At 40.5% G+C, this 22,106-nt stretch overlaps 1 protein-coding gene across 2 annotated transcripts; it reads left to right on the top strand.

The window, feature by feature from the left end:
- Window positions 1–11,489: 11,489 nt before the first annotated feature.
- Window positions 11,490–22,106, top strand: pcmtd2b (protein-L-isoaspartate (D-aspartate) O-methyltransferase domain containing 2b). Of its 2 annotated transcripts, none has more exons than XM_026153357.1 (7): window positions 11,490–11,814; window positions 14,173–14,333; window positions 14,414–14,564; window positions 18,300–18,402; window positions 18,481–18,652; window positions 18,928–19,051; window positions 19,130–22,106. In XM_026153357.1, exons 2-7 carry the CDS (start codon window positions 14,178–14,180, stop codon window positions 19,696–19,698), a joined length of 1,275 nt encoding a protein of 424 aa, XP_026009142.1. In that variant the 5' UTR covers window positions 11,490–11,814; window positions 14,173–14,177; the 3' UTR covers window positions 19,699–22,106. The 2 variants fall into 2 exon arrangements, with proteins under 2 accessions (XP_026009142.1, XP_026009143.1); XM_026153358.1 differs by lacking the exon at window positions 11,490–11,814 and adding an exon at window positions 11,824–11,971.

Below are 22,106 nucleotides of genomic sequence, written 5' to 3' on the forward strand. Positions count from 1 at the left end.
CCCCCCCCCCCCCCCCCCCCCATAAAATGATAGTAATAGTGTGCACACATTTCGAATTCAGTTAGTCATATCTATAGTACTTATCAGCCTAGGAATTGCACTTCATTTCAATGACTAGTTTTTGTGGTACAATAATTATTGTTATATATGAATTATTTATACCTGTGAACTTTTAAATTGTAACTTATTGCCATTTATGTTATTGAGGTTTATTTATTTGAAGCAATCTATTTATTAACTTTGTTTAGTGAAACACACACATACAAATGCATCTTTACTGATTATCAAGGTCAAAAAGCAATTTGCAGATGTCGTACGTCAATATTTTAAAAGTCTATATAGATAAATGACAAGGCATAGTTTGTTTTGGAGTACTTTTTAAAAATCCTTTTTAAGTGCAAATATTTTATAATAGACTCAAATTTTTTTTGATAATTTTACAGTAAAAAAAAATATTTTTTTGGCTTGTTGCTCTTGTTTTCCTCGTTTTTATTTTGTTTGTGTTCTTTCTGTTACATTAAAAAAACACAGATGAGGAGATGAAAACAAAAAGAAAGTATGTATTTATTATTTATTTAATATGAAAGAAATTGACTGATATGGCTGTATATTTATTTTGTTATTTATGTGCGTGATGTGACAGTTGAGTCTGAGTAGTCTTAAAGATCCTCTGCTAATATTTAAATAAAGAACGAAAAAATAAATAAAATCAGTACAAATACTGTTTGATTGCTTAGGCATAGATGTACCAGCAGCTGATTGTTAAAAAACAAAACAAAACAAACAAACAAACAAAAAAAAACACTCAAAAGCAATCACTTTCACTATCCTCTGAGTATTTGCTTTTGTCAGGTGATGAGAACAATTTGTAGAGGAATTTAAAAAAATGTTACCTCTCCCAAGCGCTTTGTAGCAGCCAGAAGTGGCTCACCCACAATCTCTGTGACGTACCATGGCTGTTTAAGTAACGGTTTTGAATTCTTTACATCAGTGCAGTGGTACATGTATAGAGCTCTATTCCAGCAGTGTTTTAGTCTGGATGTACGAGTCTAAAACACACACAGCGACATATCCAACCCTCGAGGATACTGTAGGATGGCCTCCTTTGACAAACTTTTATCAGATAAACATACACACCCTTGTAGCCTTACTCTAGATTTTAATTTTTTGATGCACAAAGTGCCACTAAAAAATAAATAAATAAAGGAGAAGAAGAGAACTCACTTTCTTTCCTGACTCTTCGCATTTCTGCAATGTAACAATGTCTGGTCCTGAGGAGACCACAGCATCGAGAGAGTGGTGATTGTTTCAGATGCCTTTATTTCTCTGCCAAGATGGCCATAAGTACACTATATATACATTCTGTATAAATAGATTTTAAAGATGCTATATATATACATATATATATATATGAATATAAACATACATATATTTTTACAGTGTAATTGTTGACTTGCTCTTCTTCTTCTTCTCTTGTATATCCTTATCAAAAGATCACTAGCTTATTGGAAAGAGAAATGAGGAGGGATTATCAGTAGGAGGCAGTTACACCTTAATTAATATCACTAAGACCTGCTCAACTGTGGCTTTAAACATACCATTGAGTCAAAGCTGAAGGCTATGATACAGTACAATACTTTGGAAGTGTTCTCATAGGATTCCTTTTTTAAAATTTTCTTTCCTTGTCTGTCCCTGATCCAGAAATGTCAGAAACATCTACTGTATGTTGTACTACTGAATCTGAGAAATGAAACCATCAGTTTAGATGGTTGGCTCTTTGTTCCTAAGTGTCATGTGAGTTCATGTATGAAAATTTTTTTGAAAAAAAACACACAAAAAAAAGACGATGATGATGCCTGTGAGTAATGCGCATAGTGTTTAGCAACATTGTGCAGTGATTGTGTTAATAATGGAAACAGCTCATGCTCTGTGAGCTTTCCGATACTGAAGTGAGCAAGTAGAAGACCGTAGTGTAACCTGCCTTTGCGTTGCACCTGCTGTGGTGTACACGACCCCGTGTGTAACTCTGATGTCGAAGGCATGTTTTCAATGTGCTTTTAGCCAATGTAGAATGAATCTCCTTTGTGCACTTTCTCAATAACTGTTGAAGATGCCAGCATTTTAAGTCTTGACTTGTAAGAAACCCAATAGATAGATGACAGGCAATTGTCCCGCCTGTTTGTCACATAGAAAAAAACACACAAAAAAACAAGCCGTTTCATTCAGGGGGTTCAAAATGTATTTTTTAAAAAAGGAAGTGGTACTTTCTTTTCCAAACAAACAGGAAAAAAAGAACAACCAAAAGAGACTGATGGGAAGCAGAGTTTGGTTCTCAGGTGATTGGGGAGAGCTGCTAAAGCAGAGCAGAGCAATGCCATAGGTCAGCCAGTCAGCTGAGGCTAGAGGCAACAGCAGCGGCTGGATCAAGGCCTAGATGAGTGTGTGGGAGTGGGAAATTGATTTGCCCGGCTACACAATCTCCCCTTTGCTTTAGGAGGAGGCGTTTGTTGCATAAATACGAGCCCGTCACTCAAAAGAATGTCAGAGCCTTTTATGACTTTTATACTCCCCACACACCCCCCGCCAAAGCCCCCACACCATGACCCCCCCCCCCCACCCCCACACACACACCCCCCATTCCTCATATTTTGTGTAACCTCTCTCCAGGAAAAATAGTTTGGATGCATTTGGTTAACAAAGTAGCGTATTCCCTCTCTTGAAATGCACGAGAATACTACCCGAGAGTGTTAAGACTGAATATTCTCCCAACTTATTTGATAAGGCATGACCCCTTTTAAACTGCTTGATGAAACTGTCTACTGAGGTATGTAAATGAATAACACTGAGGCCATGAAAGCATAGCATTTCAAAAAAAAGAGAAAAAATGTCAGCTGAGAAAGCAAATGCAGCCCACGGTTGGTTCTGCGCCCACACACTGTATGTTTTCTTATTTACATAAAAGTACCGAGTGATGGAGTGAGCAGATTTATTATTCTAAATTGCAAAGGAACAACAAAAGTGGTCAGGGCTCAGTTTCCCCCGAAGCACCTGGGACGAAAATTGAATTGAACCTGATGAAACATTCGGGGGAACCAGAATCTTGTTTCAGAGGGGTCGGGGGAGGGGAGCGCATCGTCACCTGGCGAGAGCAGGTTGATGCCCACGCGCGCACACTCTACACTGAGAATAAGAAAGAAATATCAAGCTGAGCAAAACCAAAAGACCCCCAACATCCTCCCTGTTGTAGTCGCAAGCTGTGTGGTCTTATCATGTGTGCCTTTCTCGCTGAACTCATTTTGAGATAGGGTATGTTTACACCTGGTTCAAATACTGCTAAAAACATTTGGTCTGAATCTAGATGTTTTACGTTCAGGGGCGGGGTTAGCTTTGGGGAGGGGCTGGGGCCGATCATGTCGAATATATGCGTTTTCACATCCAGGCAGAGGCCGTTCTGTGACAGAGATGGCACGAAACAACGAGCCTAAGGAAACTGTGATCCCATTCTGTCGATTCAGGTACCAAAACTGCATGGACAGTTTCTGTGAAGGAATCTGAAGAACATCATCATCATTATCATCATCATCATCATCCTATCCATCCCTAGATAATGCATTAGTGTGCAGGGCATTATTTTGAAACAAGTGGAAGTGTCTGTACATATTTGTATTAAGAAGAAACAGTGTTATTGTTGTTGTATCGAAGACGAGTTGAAAATGGTTTTAAAAAAAGGAAAAAAAAAAAAGAAAATAGGTTGTGACAAAGAGAAAAAAAAATCCACAGCCAAGGGTTGTCCTGCTAGCACATTTTTACACAGATGAGCTATTTTTACTGGTGATTTTCTAGGTATTGATACTGATATCCTTTTAAAGTACAAAACTTCCAAAATTACAAGCACTTCCACAACGATAGATTGTACGGTGGTTTTTGTTACTTTTGTAGATGTGGTCGTTCCTTTGCTACAGCAACGTTTTTTAAAGTGGGACAGGCCTTGGCTGTGTGTCCTTGGGGTCTCCTGTTTGTTTGTTTGGGTTTTTTGCCTAATTTGTTTTTGTTTGGGAAGTAAAACACTGTAGATGGGCCAATTTTGTGACTGATTGTTTGTGTACTTGTGTACGTTCCCCTGTTCCTGTGTCAGTGTTATAAAGCAGAGAAGTGATGTCAGTTATTGTGGGAGTATGAACCATTTTAAATGTTCTCTATGAAAAACACAAATAAAGACTCATAGACAAGTGTGACTTTGTTATATCATTTTGTGCATGTGTGTGTGTGTGTGTGTGTGTGTGTGTGTGTGTGTGTGTGTGTGTGTGTGTGTGTGTGTGTGTGTGTGTGATCTTGTATATCTGTCTGTGTGGGGAATTTTACACCTTGTGAGGGACATTTGTTGATCCCTGCCTGAGGAATCAGGTTCAGATTAGAATGGTTAATCCATATTGTCTTTGAGGGTCCCCACAAAGTAAATACATGTGTGTTTTCTTCTTTCTGTTATGATAAAAGAAAAATCTTAAACACATCTCTCCAGTGTGTGGATCTTTTGACTGGTCCTAACAGCATCACATGGTTGACTGATGATTAAGATTTGGTTTTAGAGTAAAGTTACAACAGTTTAATCATTCGTCCCTTCAGAAACCAAAGTTGATTGCCCACAGCTGAAAACTTTTTGCCAGTGTTGAGTAAAGTTTATTTAAATTTCTGGAAAATTCAAAGTCATTACGATTTATTTTCCAAACTAAAGAAATGCTTGAGCAAAAGTGTCTGCATTTCTTCTTATTTTGCTTCCAAGGAGCCAGATCTTCTTGTATTTTTTTTAAGAAGGAGCTCTTCAGGCCTTTTGTTTTTCTGCTTTATCCATCCATTTTAAATATATTCCGTTGACAATTTTCAAAGGACTGCTTTTGTTTGTTCGGCCCCTTCAACACCAGTGTTGGTCAAGTTACTTGAAAAAAGTAATCAGTAACTAATTACTGATTACTTCCCCAAAAAGGTAATCCCATTACTTTACTGATTACTTATTTTCAAAAGTAATTAGTTACTTAGTTACTTTTTAAAACCACGATTTACAACCTGAAGAGGTGATAAAGCGATAGATCTTTCAGCCCAATTCTACTTTTTCTGCATAATCCATCATACAAAATGTAATCAAATGGAAAAGTCTCTTTTTTTTTTAACTTGTTTTAATCTTTTAACTTTATGCATCAAGCAAAAATTTAATTATATGCAACATTCTCTGACTTGAATAAATTAGTTTAACATTTAAACCTATTTTCTGCACATTCCAGCACATAAAATAAAATATTTTTTGTGTTTACACTCACTCTTTCAAATAGATGCAAGTAAAACACAGCAGAAAATAAATAAAGTCAAAGACTCAGCGGTCCTGTTGCTCTATTTTCACCTGTAAAGCAGGACTGGGGGGTAGGCGGAGGTTTACCATAGGCTGATCCCTAATGTAAACAAAGGAGCCATGCCCCGAGTGTCCAAACACGGGTGAAAAAAGTGGAGTAAAAAGAAGAGAAAAGTCAACATAACTAGCACGAAGCGGTAATGCAAGATGGCAGGATCTGATTGCTAAGACATAAGTTTAAGGTTAAGAGAAGTAAAGAGGAAAATAAGAAAGAAGCTCAGCTCATTACCTGTTAGCTGCCATAACAGGTAACACAGTTAAGGTTTCAGAAAAAGTATTCTGTCGTTTGTTTGCTCGATCATGCCTTAAACACATCAAAATGCATAGTGGGATTATAATACAAGTGAATACTGTGACAAGCACTGGTACTGAATAGGCAATCACTTAGCAGCAAGGTGAATCGGTGATGCATTAGTGTGGTCTGCACTTCCTCTTCTTTGATTGGGTGAAATGAGTTGAAAGTAATTGGATGAGGGAACCATGGGGAGTGCCCTGCATAATTTCAACAAAACGCCGTTTTAAACGCCGTTACAGCTGGCAGAGAACGCCGTAAAAAACGCCGTTCAAAGATGCATAAAAACGGCGTTTTGTGCCGAGTAGCGTAAAAAACGGCGTTTCCGTCTGTCTTTGAACGCCGCTTTTTACGTCACTCGGATGGTGCGTTCAGGGCGCCATCCGAGTGGCGGAAAAAGCGGCGTTTGTAGGAACAGAACGCCGTTTTTTTTCGGCGTTTTGAATAATTAAACGGCGTTTTTTACGCCATTTCTTAACCAAACGGGTTAGGAAAGTGGCAAATTTTGGCTCTAATGGCTTGCCATAGTGTTTCTCTGTGAATTTCCCATTACGTCGTTGCGCACTCGGTGCTTGCTTGGAAGTTTAGGGGTTTTTTTTCGCTGTAAAAAGTTTTCTTCCCACGCACAACGGACGCTAATGTTTTTGTCACTTTTTATGGAATCAAACTCAAAGTAAGGTCAGTACTTCCACGCTTTAGACGCTGCATGCTCATACTCTCTTCCACAATCGATATATGATCCACTGTTGACCTGCACACAGCTGTTGTCACCAACGGCGCACTTGCTTACGTCACTGTCATGAGACATTCGCGCAAAAAATCACGGTTTTTGTAACGCAGTGTTCCTACGGGAAAGTAACGGTAATCTAATTACCGATTTTGCAATACTTACTGCCTATCTCTGTTCAACACTGACCTATGAATCAAATAGGGCAGTTTGTTACTAGCAGGCTGTCACAAAGGACCTAATTTGATCCCATTTCTTCAGATGAGTCTATGAAAAATGACAAAAATAAGAGTTTGATGGGCATACAATTGTATTTCTGCACCAACAAGGCGATTCCCAGAGAACTATTAACTGAAAACTTGGCATAGTGAGCAGTGTGTCCTTGGGAAACACTGATGGAATTGGAAAAATAGAGGGCAAATGATGAAGAAGCAGGACTAAAAAGCTGTGTACAGCAGATCATGTCATGTCCTTAAGAAGAAAATCCAGCAAAGACCTGACACAGGTCTGCAGTGATGCCTCTGGCCCTTCAGTTGATCCATCTACAGCATCATCAGTAATGCTTTAAGTGGAAGGGTGACTGTCATTCTTAAGGAAGGAAAATGGGGAGGAAAGGCTGAGGTACAGGGCCGTGCAGAGAGGTTTAAAGGGGCGGGTGCTCAAAGTTAAAAAGGGGCACATTGAACCAGGCTGAATAACAACAACACACATTCATCAAAAATCTAATATGGGAAGGGCAGGGCTGTGCTGATCTGAGACTGTAGACATTAAAAAGCCCACAGGAGAGATGGTAGCTGATTAAATGTCATGAGATAATAACAAAATGCAAAGATTGGTGACAGCGCTTGGAACCATAAGGCAACAAAAACTGTGAGAAATTATTTAGGCTCTGCCTGTGAATCACTCTTTGCTTCTCTTCTTCCTTCCTTCCATCATTTCATATATCACTCTCCACTTGCTATGTGAGAACAAGGCACAACTTGCTATTGCAATAAACTATAATCTAATTATCCACACCTAACAACTCCAGCACTTAATCTATAATAAAATGATCACAGAAAAATGTTATAGCCCTGCCTTTAGTAGCCTCACACAGCTCCTGCTGTTTCCTCCTCATGTCCTTACCAGCCATGTCTGGACAATGTTATATCATGAGTAATAATTTAAAAAAATCCATCTAAATAAAACACACACATGCACACACACACAGTGACATTTTAGACCTTCTTCAGAATACTGTATATACTATGGGCATCACGGTGCTGATCCAGAATCCTTACATTATTATTTATTACTAGAGCTACAATAATAAAGCAAAGAGGAGGGGGAAGTAATAAATATGAAATAATGTAATTATGATGATTCCATTTGTTTCACTATCCACTCTGTGCAGGGGCAAAGCTTATTACATTTTTAAACTGTAGAGATACAATCATTTTACTGCTGTAAAATCCAAATTTTGTCTTATTTAAAATATAAATCTAATATAATCTGCTTCTTAATGTATGTTCTTTAAAATACAGCGTGTGTTTTTTAATATATTATAATTATAATAATGCATAATTATGTGGACATGCATATTAGATCGTTTTTAGTGAAATATAATCCCTCCAGAAAGGCAGGAAAAGCCCGGAAACTTACTTTAAAACTAAATATGTTCCCTGAAACGGTGACAGAGCTACAGACCCATGACAACTATATGCTAAAGCATATAGTTAGGGCTGGAGCAGGTGACCCTGAATCCTCCCTTAGTTATGCTGCAATAGATGTAGGCTGCCGGGGGATTCCCATGATGCATTGAGTTTTTCCTTTCCAGTCACCTTTCTCACTCACTATGTGTTAACAAACCTCTCTGCATTGAATCATATCTGTTATTAATCTCTGTCTCTCTTCCACAGCATGTCTTTATCCTGTCTTCCTTCTCTCACCCCAACCAATTACAGCAGATGGCCCCGCCCTTCCCTGAGCCTGGTTCTGCCGGAGGTTTCTGCCTGTTAAAAGGGAGTTTTTCCTTCCCACTGTCGCCAAAGTGCTTGCTCATAGGGGGTCATATGATTGTTGGGTTTTTCTCTGTACCAATGAAGCGCCTTGAGGCGACTTTTGTTGTGATTTGGCGCTATATAAATAAAATTGAATTGAATTGAATTGAAATGACAGCCAGGTAGCCAGCAGCTGTGACCAGCACTACTTGTGCAGTTAATAAAAGGACAGGTAATGTTTGTCGCGCTGTTGCACACACAGCTCGCTCATTTGTTTCAGTTCGTCAGCTGCAACAAGACAACTTACCAACGTGTACGTAATAAGCTGATACTCCTGGGTGCTACACACTACAGTGTGCGCTGTACACCTACTTACTGGTTGTGTCGCATCAGTCTGTGTCTCTGAGTTAACTTGTGTTTCTCCTACAGCTCCGGACCGCTAAAAATGCGCGTGCTCTTTGTGAGCTCGTTCCCGCCTCGTAACCAGCGCGTTTTGCCGTCAAGGGCGATCATTGGTTAAATGTGATCATGTGACTGATGCAAGCCAGATCCTTTTATTTAGCAAAACTGTGATTAATAGTTAAATATTATTGTTGAGGGGCACAGACAGGACTCCGCACGCACACACACATTAAAAAATAAATAATTTTTTTTTTTTTTTAAAGTTGCCTCAACAAAAGGGCACTTTGGGCACCCATCATGAAAGGGGCGGGTGCTCAAGCCCCTCTAGCCCCCCCCTCTGCACGTGCCTGCTGAGGTATGCTAATTTACACAAGAACTGGACTGAAAATCCATTACAGCATGTGGTATAAGTGATGAATCCGAAATTTCAGTTCAACTTGTCACCAATATTTACCCGGGAGGTCAGAAGAGAGGGACAGAACCGAGTGCTTCTACGGCATCTTTAAAGGATCTAGAGGCTCTCAAGAGTGATACTGAAAAGCTAGTTCATGTATTTATTACTTCTAAATTCATTATTATCAGGAGGCTCTAGAAACTACCTGCAGATCCAGAATACTGCATAAGAGTACTGACTAGTAGGAGAGAGCATATGTCTCCTATATTGTCTTTTCTTCATTGACCTCCTGTTAAATCCAGAACTGAATTTAAAGACCTGCTCCTCACATACAAAATCTTATATAATGAGGCTCCATCATATAAGACCTCATACTACCTTTTTGACAGAGCACTTTTCTTACAGACTGCTGGCTTGCGTGTGATTTCTAGACATTTCACAAAAAGAATGGAATGCAAAGCCTTCAGCTTTTAGCCAGTTAGTAATATACGACACACTGTCTTTCTACATATTAAACAAAATTAGGGATCTGAATTCGCTAGATTCATTTCAGATGTAGCTAGATTATTTATGTTTTCATCGCTCTATTTATATTTTGAGCAGCACTGCCATCTAGTGGATCATTTTCTGAACCTTTGTTGTATGAGATATGTTTTGAACTTTATCTATACTTCTGAGAATTCCAGGAATGATTAATTCCTGGAATTCACAGAAGTATAGATAAAGTTCAAAATGCATAAGTGAATGAGACCACAGTAATATACTGTTGTCATAAAATGCAGCGAGTTACCGTAACTGTTGATGCGGTTTAGTGAAAAGAAGAATGCTGTTGGTGTTCTGGTTTAGCCAGTTAGTACTCATTATTATAATACTCCGTGATTTTGACACCATATTTTTAGAGGTGCTTTCTTTTTTTAATTTTAGCTGTTTACAAGAACAAGTTACAGGTATGTGGTGAATATGAGCTTAAAGTGCATACTCTTAGCTTTTATTTGAGGGGGTTGAGAAGAAGTTTATTTATTTATTACAACAGAGATTGAAAGGTAAATTCCAGCTGGGCTAATGCAGTATATGGAGTATGTTAAAGAATTCTGTTATGACTTCAGTTATGTTAAAGAATAATAAATTCACAACAAACAACTGCAGATCCATCACCAGTCTTTATTCTTCTTTCTGGAATCCAACAAAAAAGTTGACAATAAGATAATGAAAGAGCACATTTGTGCATTCATGTTAGTGTTTCTCTATAAAAAATAAATAAATTTAAAAATTGTGTGTCTTTGAAAGAGTCCCATTCACTCAGTGAGCTGTGAACCTTGACACCTGGATACAAATACAAAAAAAAACTAATTTGCATTTATTATCACATACTGAGAGAACGAGTTTCTAAGGAGCCAGGTTTTCTTTAGTAAAAAGTAAAGTAATTTTTAAAGTGGATCTCTGAGGTTTCTGAAGATCTTTCTTTGAAGTTTTTCTTTGAACATTTGCTCATTTCAATACAGTCCTAGTACCTGAACATTTTCGGGGGGGAGGAGGGGGTAACGCTGACTTATGAATGTTCAAGCATAAAAAAAGGCACCTTATTCAAGGGATAGACCAGCATTGTAGCTACGTGTACAGACAATTTAGCAAAGAATTGATTATAAATTGTATCTTTAGGCCTTGTGTTACTAGCAGCTTAATTTGTTCCCACATCTTTTCAAAGATAACAGCTTTAAAAAGGTAAAATAGTATTTCTCCACCAACAAGGTGGTCCCCAAAGACCTATTAACACAAAACATGATATGTGTCCATAACAAAATGATACTGGACAAGCGGAGGACAAAAGAAGCACGAGGTCTAAAAAAACAACAACCTACCTAGTACCTACACTAGATAACCATTTTCTGAAAGTCATGTCCTAAAGAGATGGGGAAAGCAAAGACCTCACACAGGACCTGAGAGATGAATCTGGCCTTTCAGTTAATCCATGTACCAGTCACTGAAGGAAGGGAAATGGGTGGGAAGAGAAGGCTGAGAAATGCCAAACCACACATTAGCTGGACTGAAAAGCAGTGATAACAAGTCTTGTGGGGAGATAAATCCAAATATGAAAGTTTTGGTTCAAATAACTGTCATTAAATGTATGGAGAAGGTCCATTAGTACTGCATCCAAGTAAGGTACTGACTTGACTTTTAACCTACTGACCTACAGATGTTGGAACACAGCAACTACCAAAGCGACTGTAATTCAGTAATAATTAGTAAGACGGTGACAGGCCAATCAGAGCGAAGACATGCTTAGGTGGGCGGGAAAACAAACAAACACACAAACAAACACTGAGCAGCATCGAGACTCAGTTGGATGAAGCTGTTTTCCTCTCGCTGCCGTTCACATTTGCGCTCTCCGTCGGTTTCCACCCGCGTCTGGCCTGTTCCACTTCCACAGCCCACACTGCTGAAAGTAGGCCATCCCCCTCTGGCCGTTACTCTGCGTGTGTTACGTCTGACGTCAGAGCGTCAGCTGGCCGAATGTTTACATCCAGCAGTGATGTGTTTCTGACTGGATCCCCCACCAACAAAAGGCTGAGCACAAGGAAAAGCGCAGAGACAGAGAATATCAGGCGGCGTTAATAAGAGGTACACGCTTCAGCTGGGCCGTGTTGTGTGTGGAGGCGCGCTGTGTGGCTGCAGACCAGCAGCAGCTCGCTGGGCTCCTCTCGATTTTCCTGATCTTCCACCGACGATAAGAATGCAGTTGTGTTTCTGCTTGTGTTGACCTTGTCGTTCCATGGAGGTTTGTTACGAATGCATTGTGCTGTTGTTATCCTTTAGGCTGGGTGATTATTGGCTCAACCGAGCTCCATTTATTTATTTATTTATTTCGAAACTCGATCACCTGAGTGGCGCAAATGGCACCGCAGCACAGCAGCGTGCAGACGGGTATGCTGGAGTTGGAAGTCCCGGCCGGAGCCGGACTTTAGACTCGACGTGAAAAGCGTTTTTAGAAAGGAAAGGGCGTGTTAGCTGATCACTAAATCAGGAAATAAATAGCCAAGTTCAGTTGGCACTGTTTGGCATGAAGCGTGTACCCTACTAGCCTACTAAACCACTTAGATACTAAATTACGAAAATGACCGGCAGCGCCCTGCTGTGGCCATTTGTGTCCACAGCCCAAAACAAAACAAAGTAAATCAAAAAAGAAGAAGAAGAAAAAGGCGGGTGATCATACTCACGGGGGCATAGATTCCCATTGTATGCCAAAAGATAAAATAAAATAAAAAACATAACGAGGCAAAAACCTTGTTCTTCTCCTCCCAAGAATTCATGTTCCTTTAGGGCTTCACCACCTGACACTTTTTTTTAAACGAAGACAGTACATCCTCTGTTATTTAAATGCACTCAGCCCTTTCTTCTTTTATAGCCTAACGAGGGTGTCCAACATTTCGCAGACAGTGCACCCTGCAGTGATCTCTGTCCTTTGGCACTGCCCTATGGTGTTTTTAACAGAGTTGGTCACATCCTAGTCACATTCTGCTGCTAAAAGCCACACCTAACCCTCTTACTGCAGTTTGATCATGTAATTGGTGCTGAAAGTCTCCCTGGGAAGCGTTCACTACTAAGATAAGATAAGATAACCTTTATTAGTCCCACGTGTGGGAAATTTGTTTTGTTACAGCAGTGGACAGTATAAAAGTTACACAGAAAAATTAGAAAAAAAATAAACACCGGAATAAGATATCAATAAGATACTGTGTGCCATTAAATTTATCCAGGAGTTGATCCAGATGCATCCTGTTGAAGTGAGAACAAAGGAAAAATTTGAATACTACTCTGCTGCAATGCTTCAGTTCTTTTTAAAAATTTATATAGCACCAAATCACAACAGCAATTGATGGCTGTGAGGGTACTGTTCACGTGCTAATTAGTGCTGACAAGACTAGTAATTTGGTAGAATTCCACTCTGCTCCTTACAACAAGTCATATTATTTGTAATATAATTCCATTAAAAATGCTCCAAAAGGAAACAGCAGTAGCAAGATGAAAAGGTCCAGTTCAGTGGCCTGAATCAACAGAGGTGAGTCTTAGTAGACCGCTAGAGGCCATGGCTGCCAGTGTAACAATCCTTAAGAAAAAACATAGACTATGTATCAAAGTGACTATTTTAACATGTGAGTCTGTGGATATTGATTGACTTTTAAAGTTAACCTTAAGAGGACATTAGAAGACCTGGACATTTTGGCACTTCTGTGTTTGCTCACTTTCAGCCATACAGGTTGATAATCACCTTCTATTCACTTCATCCATTTGAGGTTAAGAAAATGAAAAAAAGATCAAATATAATACAATGTATTCTGCCTCTTTGTTGAGCCAAAGCTTGATGGCATTTGTCTACATGTAAATGAAAGTAAATGGTTCTGAAAGTAAGTTTAAAGCTGCCAGAATACTGTTGAAATGTGCAGGGCAAGGAGCAGTACTTAATTTGCTTAATAATTTAATCAGATATGTTGTTCAGCTTCAGTTTAACTTCAGTTTTTTTAGTTTAAGATAGCCTGCTAACCCGTTTAACTTTATGTGTCTGTTACAGATTAGTTTTGGAACCCACTGGCATATTTTCTTATTTCTTGTTGTTTTTGACACTGTTTGTTTTGCACACAAACCAGAACAAAACTCTAAGATATTTAATGTTTTAAGGAAAACAGCCTATCCTTTCACTGTAGAATCTTGTCCTAATGCCTTTTATTTGTTTCAGATTTTTTTTCCCCACAGGGTTGTGAAATTGACACTAAAAGAACAAAGACAGTGTCATTTGGAAACCTTTAAAGTGTGCAAACTTCTGGTGTGAGAGGGCACCAACCTAGAAGTCCTCCTTTAATGAATGAACTTAAAAAACACTGAAAGACTTAAAAAACAAACAAACAACAACAGCATGAACAGCTACTGGAACTGTGTCTCAAAGTGAAACCGTGCCTTATGCTTTTGTCATCTGGTCTTCAGTCAGGATGGGTGGAGCTGTGAGTGCCGGTGAGGACAACGATGACTTGATTGACAACCTTAAGGAGGCTTACTACATCCGCTCAGACCTGGTGGAGCGAGCTTTCCGAGCTATCGACCGTGCAGACTATTACCTGGATGAATACCGGGATAACGCATATAAGGTCAGCACAGTGAAAGTGTGTGGAATCAGCCCACAGGGGTCTAAGCTGGTAAATGTACTATATGCTGTTGTTGCATTTAGGATCTGGCATGGCGGCACGGAAACATCCACCTATCTGCTCCGTGTATTTACTCGGAAGTGATGGAGGCTTTGGATCTCCACCCTGGACTCTCCTTTCTCAACCTTGGCAGTGGGACGGGCTACCTCAGCACCATGGTCGGCCTCATTCTGGGTATGCAGCTCCTTACTTTTTCAGCATATATTCTTTGGTTATTATTTAAAGGACACCAAATTAGCTATTAGCAGTTAATGCTTTTAGCGTACCCAAACAATGACAGCTGTCACTGGATTACTTTACTCAGCAATATTTTTGATGTAAAAAGAAGCATCATTTTCCTGTGCTGTCTGTGAAATTCTTTATTCACAGTAGAGATGGATAATGGTGTTTTCTTAGTTGTCTAAAATATCTGCATGTTCACAAAAACAGTTAATAATAACAATGGTTGTTTCAAGGCTTTTCATATTATAAGATAAAGACCCTACAACATTTTTACAGTTTTTGCCCACTGCTTGAACACATTTTGCAAAACTCCGCTCTCTGTGCCAAAACTGTACACACAAGTACACATGACACAACACTGGGAAATATACCATTCACATCTGTGCCAAATTGAAACTCTACTCCCAAAACCTAAACTCTGCTGTCAAAACCTAACATTCCTTTGTCAAAATGTAACTGAAAATGACAAAATGACACATACTTGCATCATATGCAAACACTGACAGATCAGGGGGAACACACTTGTCTTCTTTATATAAAACACTGCAGCCCATTGTTTATTCAGAAGGCACATTTACAGGACACACATTTTCAAACAACCAAAAACGCAAATAGACCTACTCAATATTGTACATTGCAGTACCATGAATTCAGATAAAGCAAAAAAAACAACAACAACAACACAATAATACTGCAATAGAAAAAACACTATACTGTAAACACAAAAAACCATGACAATTGTGCATAAGTGGGCTCATGGATCCCGCCGTCTGTTGGGGTCTGGCCACAGGACCTCATCAACATCGCAAGCAACGTCCTCTCCCGCTAGGCACCGGGGAAAATATCCTCTTGCATGTCGAAACCATCCATGGATTGCTGTCACCTGAATGTCGCCGCAGGCCTGTTCCATTGCCTGCAGAAGAGGCATGCGGGCATGTGGTTGGCGGTCATATACTCGCCATCTCCAAGCCGAAAAAAATTCCTCTATAGGGTTCAAAAATGTTGAGTAAGGGGGCAAGTATACCACTTCAAATTGATTGTGGTTGGAGAACCAGGCCTGGACCAGAGCAGCCCGATGGAAACTGACATTATCCCATATCACCACAAACCTGGGCTGATCTGTTCTGTACAACTATATCATGGAGAGCATCTAGAAATGTGAGTATGTGTTGGCTATTGTATGGACCTAGTATTGCATGATGGTGCAGAAGCCCTCGAAGGCATATGGCGGCACATAATGTGATGTTTCCCCCGCGCTGCCCTGGGACGTGCACAATTGCCCTTTGGCCAATTACATTACGACCCCGTCGTCTTGTTTTGCTCAGGTCGAATCCAGCTTCATCAATGAAAATGTATTCATGAGGCTGTGCAGCTCCATCCATGGCCAAGATTCTCTGGAAAAAAGGGGAACATATCACTGTACTACAGTGCTACACATACAGCACCCTCACCCCATCACACAGGTACCTGTGTAGCTCTCAGAATGGATCCATGTGGTACTGATATGGTACATATTCAGCTGCTACTGGACTTCACCAATACTCTATTGTAAATGTAAGGGACAGTTACACGTACCCGTACATATTCAGCTCGAAGTCCTTTGACCCTGTCACTGTTCCTCTCGAATGGGACTCTGTAGAGCTGCTTCATGGTGATGCTGTGTTTACCCAAGATGCGTCTGATGGTGGTGATGCTCACATGGTCTATGTTGCTGAACACTCGCCTGTCTGCAAGTATTTTCCTCTTTTAGCTGGTGGAGACGGATGGCATTGTCTGCCCTCACTAGGTCCACAACAGCAAGTTCCTGCTGTTGTGTGAACAGGCGTTGGCGTCCTCCCCCAGAAGGTCTTCGAGTCATTCTGGAGAAATACAACCACATATTGTCATCGGTTTGCTTATTTTTCTTACAGTACTTTACTGTATGTACTGTGTCATCCACTGTACAACACTACTTCAATATAAGGAATCAGCCACTTTGGCTGCAAAAGGAGCATTAGCACCCCGTACACTTGATATGGTAATGTGATATACTGTAGAATAGTGCTATAAAACCATCTGAGTAGAGCAGAAGGTATGGAGGTGAAGACATACCTGTTTTCTAGTCGGAATGTTCGTATTACAGATGCCACTGTGAAGCGGCTTAGATGTGGGTGGACTCTCTGCCCAGCTTCCCTCATAGTCAGGCCGTGGTTGATGACATGGTCCACCAAAGTTGCTCTTATATCATCAGAAATATGGGTCCGTGCATGGCCTCTTTGACCTCCTCCTCCTCTTCCTCTTGCTCTCCCTCCATCCATGCTTGCAAAGTTCTTGAAATAGCTAAACTGAGGGCTTTTTGTGGTTGGCTAATTGGTGTTCAGTTTTGCAAGTAAGTGCCTTCAGGTGTATATTTGAGTGGTTGCAATTACCCGATATGTTTTGTATTTTGGATACATGTGTTTTCCAAATGGCACCCTGAAATTTAATTTTTGAACGAAGTATCTTATGTATGAAATAGAGTGTAGTATGCAGGACCATGTGTGTTGCATAAAGGAGTAAGTGTGTTGCATAATTGCAACCAGAGTGCAAAGCAGCACTTTTGTTTAAGGTATGGGTACATGTGTTTGAGGTATGGTAACAAAAGCTTCAAGTTGTGTTACTTTAGTCTAAGCATGGGTTTATAGTGTTCAAGCAACGAGCAAAAACTGTAATACAAAGACACCTTTGGCAGAACCAGGCTCAGGCAGGAGCAACCACTGAACGGTTGGAGAGTGAGTGTTAAAATAGAAGAAAGGGAGAAGGAACAAAAAGGCTACGGAAATTTGGTTTGATGAAAAACTTTGTGTTGATTTAATTTCTTGATTTATCATTGATTTCTTTTCAAACTGTTATATAACTTATTTATCAATGCTATTTATTTTCTTGGTTAAGGATTTGATTATTCCTATGGGGTAAAGGATAGGATAATTATAAGCCACAAGGCTTCAGCCTATTTCTTTTTCGGTTACTGTATGATTGAGTACTTTTATGTAAAATGATAATCTATGTTGTTGTTGTTGACCGAAATAAAAATTTCACTTCTTTCACTTCACTTCAAAAGGACAAAATGAATCCAGTACACTGAAGATGTTAACACTGAAGATACTCTGATATTCCTTTAGTGGTTGGATGTTTTACTGATAGTGATTTTGTGGACTGGTCTGCTTCTGAATGTGAGTAAGATCAAAGAACCGGTGGTCAACTTCAGAAGAAAAAGGACAAATGCAGGCATAGGTGTGTACGTGTGTCTATCCTGGGACAAGATCTGGATGTGGTGGAGGAGTACAAGTAGCAGCACAGCCACGTCAACAGCTTGAACACCAACACAGATGATGTGTACAAAAGGGGATGAGCAAGCTCTATTTCCCAGGAAAGCTGAGCTCCTTCAGTGCATGCTGGAAAATGATGAAGCTTTTCCAGCTGTGGTACACTGCAATCAGGAAGGATGGCTTTGTGATTGGCTGCAAACTGAACACTTTTGAAGGCCACCAGAGAGTCTAGGAGATCATCTAATTATTGGGGTTCTCTATGTTATTGTAGGGTCTTTAACCTACAATATAAAGCACCTTGAGACACCTGTTGTTGTGATTTAAAGATATATAAATAAAATTGAATTGAATTAAATATTCATAAGGTTGATTAGACACTGTGCTGTGCTGACTGTTACAGGTCCCTTTGGAGTGAATCACGGCATAGAGTTACACGCAGATGTGATAGAGTACGCCTACCAGAAGCTCGACTCCTTCATTAAAACCAGCGACAGTTTTGACAAGTAGGTTTCTTGACTTGTCAGCAGCATTTTTTTAATCTCCTCCATGGCTTGTTGTGCATTGCTGCTCTCTCACTTCAGATTTGAGTTCTGTGAGCCATCCTTTGTGGTGGGAAACTGCTTGGAGATCCCTCCAGAGAGCCGTCAGTATGACAGGGTGTACTGCGGGGCCGGCGTGCAGAAAGAGCATGAGGATTATATGAAGAACCTGCTCAAGGTGGGGGGCATCCTGGTGATGCCTCTTGAGGAAAAGGTTTGTGGTCTGTCTGAGTCTCCATGGTATTTTATGTTACTTTTTAAAATATAAGTGTAACTGGAAATATTCAAGAGATAATCTCTATAAATAAATATCTGCATGTAGTAATGTCACCCTCGCTTTTGGAGCTACAGTAGTGATTACAGGAGCTGCAGTTTTTGGCACACAAACTGATAGTATGAACTCTTCATGTTACTGAATTCAATCAGATGAAAAAAAAAATCATTTATACACACAAACGTATTAAAGGACTACCCTTCTGTTTTATGCAGTTGACCAAGATCACTCGAACGGGACTGAACAGCTGGGAGACCAAAAAGATCATCTCTGTGTCCTTCGCCCCTCTGGTGCTGCCCAAACACAGCACCAACAGCAAACCCAAGACTGTTCCACTACGTGAGTGTCATTTGTCCTTCTTTCATTTCTCGCCATTTTCATTTCCCTGATGTTGACTTGCCATTCTCAACATTTCAGCCAAGTTTGAGGTGCGATCGTTACAGGAACTGGCCCGTATCTGCATCCGCCACACCCTCAGGGTGACCACGGATGGAGGAGACAGCCACTCCCGTGGCCGAGGCTCCTCGTTCAGCGTTGGCCGGGGCCTGGCGGTGGCAGGGCTTCATAAGTATGGGCCTCGTTTCAAACGCAGGAGGGTCCACCGGCGGCACTGCAACGCCCTCGTCCTGGCCACCCGCCAGGTCGTAGCCAGCAGTGGGATTGGTCCTGCTTCCTTGGACAACAACAACAACCAGGGGGCACGAGGAGCGGAGGAAGAGGAGGAGGCAGGAGAGAGGGAAGTGAGGCAGCAGATGAGAGGGGGCAGGAGGGTGGGGAGGGGATCTGGAGGCAGGGCAGTCGTGGTGGAGGAGGAGGAGACGGTGGAGGAGGAGGATGAAGAGGAGGAGCAGGAAGAGGAAGAAGAGAAGGAGACGGGCGAGCTGCTCCGACCCCAGCCCGCTGTGAATGTCCTGAGAGAAAGGATCCTGGGCCTGCCGCTACCCGAGCCTCTGAAGATGTACCTGCTGTACTACAGAGAGAAATGAGCTGCAGCCAGGTCCCGAGTCAGAGTCCAGAGCTGGAATCTTGCAGGGGCTAAAGCCTCTGTTCCAATCCCACCACCTCCTGTACAGGCAGGACGATACACCTTACTGACCCCAAGCTCCGCCACGGGTCTGTTTCTCTCTTTTACCTGCCCTCATAGTCGCCATCATCCATCCTGTTTCTGCCCCCTCTTTTTCCCGCTGCTCTTTACTCGAGTCATTTTCTGGTGCTGTGAAAAGTCAGCTCCGTACGTCCAGGGGAGGGGGAGGGAGGGTTTTCCATTTGTAAACTTTGGACCTCCTTTGGGGTGCAAAAAGACAGAAATTGGTATAAAATAAACCATTTATGAATTAGCTCTGCAGCTCTAATATTAGAAACAGCAGTTTAACAGTCCACTGTTGCCTGAGTACATAGCTTGTACAGGGGCATCTTAGTGGCACTCAGAGAAGATACAGTCACAGGGTAAACAAGACAACCCAAGATCAAAGACTGTAGCAGAGGGATCGGTTTAGCCACAGCCTGGAACTGATTACAGCTGGAGAGTACAGAATGATGGAGTGGAAGCCAGTTTGTCCACAAGCAGCTGTTATCACTGGGATGATGTCATTTTAGTAAAGAAGATTCAGATTAAAGGGTATGAGAACTAAATAGATTTTCTTTGGTGATGTTGTAGCTATAGCAGACAACCGCAAGATAGCGTGGCAGGTTTCTTCCACAGATTTCTAAATAAAATGGGAGCTGTGCCTTTAGCCCCCAGTCCATGATGTAATTTAAGCCCTTAAAGGATAATTGTGGTTTATTTGTTTCTGTTGTGTCTCGACACTAACAGAGATGCTCTAAGAGCCATTTCACTTGCTGTTAATCCCAGTGTAGAGAGAGTAGGCTGCTGCAGAGGATGCTGGTCAGCTACTAGCTTTTTTTACACCTGCTTCTAGAATAAAAACACAACACTGATAATATGTCAGGCTGGAAATCAAATTGTACTCGTCTTTTTTTTCTGTTTTTTTTTTTTATTTTTAAACAAGGAAACTGGTTCTAGTCTCCTGCTAATACATGCTAATTGGTCAGCTGAGCATTTCTGCCATGCTTCCTTGATGGATTCAAATGTTTACAAATGATAAGTACATACTAGAAGTCTGGGCTAGCATACAGCTGCCTGTGTTGGCACAACTTTAAGTCAAATCAAAGTCTGAGCCCTCGCTTAATTTTTCAGCCTGAGAGGTTGCTGCTTTGAGGAACCCACAGAACTACAATAACCAGGGGAGCACAGCAAATTTAAATAAAACCAGAATTACCCTTTAAATTATCTTATTTTTAAGGCTGACGCTCGGTCATCTTTTCCCTGTGTTTTAAGAGCCTAGTTGACGATCTACTGGGCTGAGTTTTCCTTTATTTTTTTTTTCTTCTTTCTTTCTTTCCTATGCATAGGTTTCATCATACATTTGTCTTCGTCTCCTTGGAGATGAAGCTGACTTTAAGCCTCACATTTGCATCCAAAGGGCAGTCTCACTGTTTTTCTCTGCATCCCATTAACCAAAAGAGAATGACCATAAAATATACTAATATTCCATTTTACATAAAAAAACAGCATGATAAAAACACACAAGTAATTATTCTGATGACTGGGTGTGTGCTGTCATGTTCCTTGTAATATTTAGGTTTTTGTGAATGAAATCACTTTTTGAGACTTGAAGTGGTGTGTATGTATGAAACTGGTGTACTTTTTGTTTTGTGAATCATAAGAAAAAGCAACTTTAAACAGGTACTTTAAAATAGAAGATACTTCTTTAATTACCATTTTCCCCACTGTGGACTCTAGTTTGATGGGCATTATTCCTTTGTACTTTACACCTTCTTCTGTGCCAAACTTTAGTTGCATGGACTCAAATCTGGAGTGGGACCAGCAGATCAACAGCAAGTCACTCATCACAAGAAAAATACATTTCTAAAACTACACCACTTCCACTGTTTGGTACGTAAAAATCATCTAAAGCCTTAGATTATTTTTTTTCCATTTGAAGGTTGTTTGCATTCGAAGAATCGGTTTTGAAGCACAAGGCAATGCAGAAGGCACTCTGCATCAGTAATACAGTGTATCAGATAAATCATGGATGTGACCACAATAACGGGAATCAGAGAAAATAGTTCCAAGTGTAACGTCACGCTTCACTGTGATTTCTTTTTTTCTACTGCTTGATCTACTTTCAAGTACTGTATGTGCACCATTCCTTTATTCAATACAAATACCATTCTGCTGTGCTGTTGTGCTCCTCTGCTGAATGTATACGATCACACACTTTTTTTTTCTCCTTTTCCTAAAGATCACAGTTTGGTGAGACTGACTTGCTTGTTTTTCTGAGTTGAGCTGTAATATTGACCTGCAGATAATAAAGTTCATTATATAAAAGTT

Source organism: Astatotilapia calliptera, chromosome 20 (assembly GCF_900246225.1).
Source record: "Astatotilapia calliptera chromosome 20, fAstCal1.2, whole genome shotgun sequence".
Lineage (NCBI taxonomy): Eukaryota > Metazoa > Chordata > Actinopteri > Cichliformes > Cichlidae > Astatotilapia > Astatotilapia calliptera.

Coding starts and splice junctions, on each gene's coding strand:
- pcmtd2b (XM_026153357.1), top strand. CDS start 14,178: ATGGGTGGAGCTGTGAGTGCCGGTGAGGACAACGATGACTTGATTGAC. Junction 14,565..18,299: donor CATGGTCGGCCTCATTCTGG/GTATGCAGCTCC, acceptor TGACTGTTACAG/GTCCCTTTGGAGTGAATCAC. Junction 18,653..18,927: donor TGATGCCTCTTGAGGAAAAG/GTTTGTGGTCTG, acceptor TGTTTTATGCAG/TTGACCAAGATCACTCGAAC.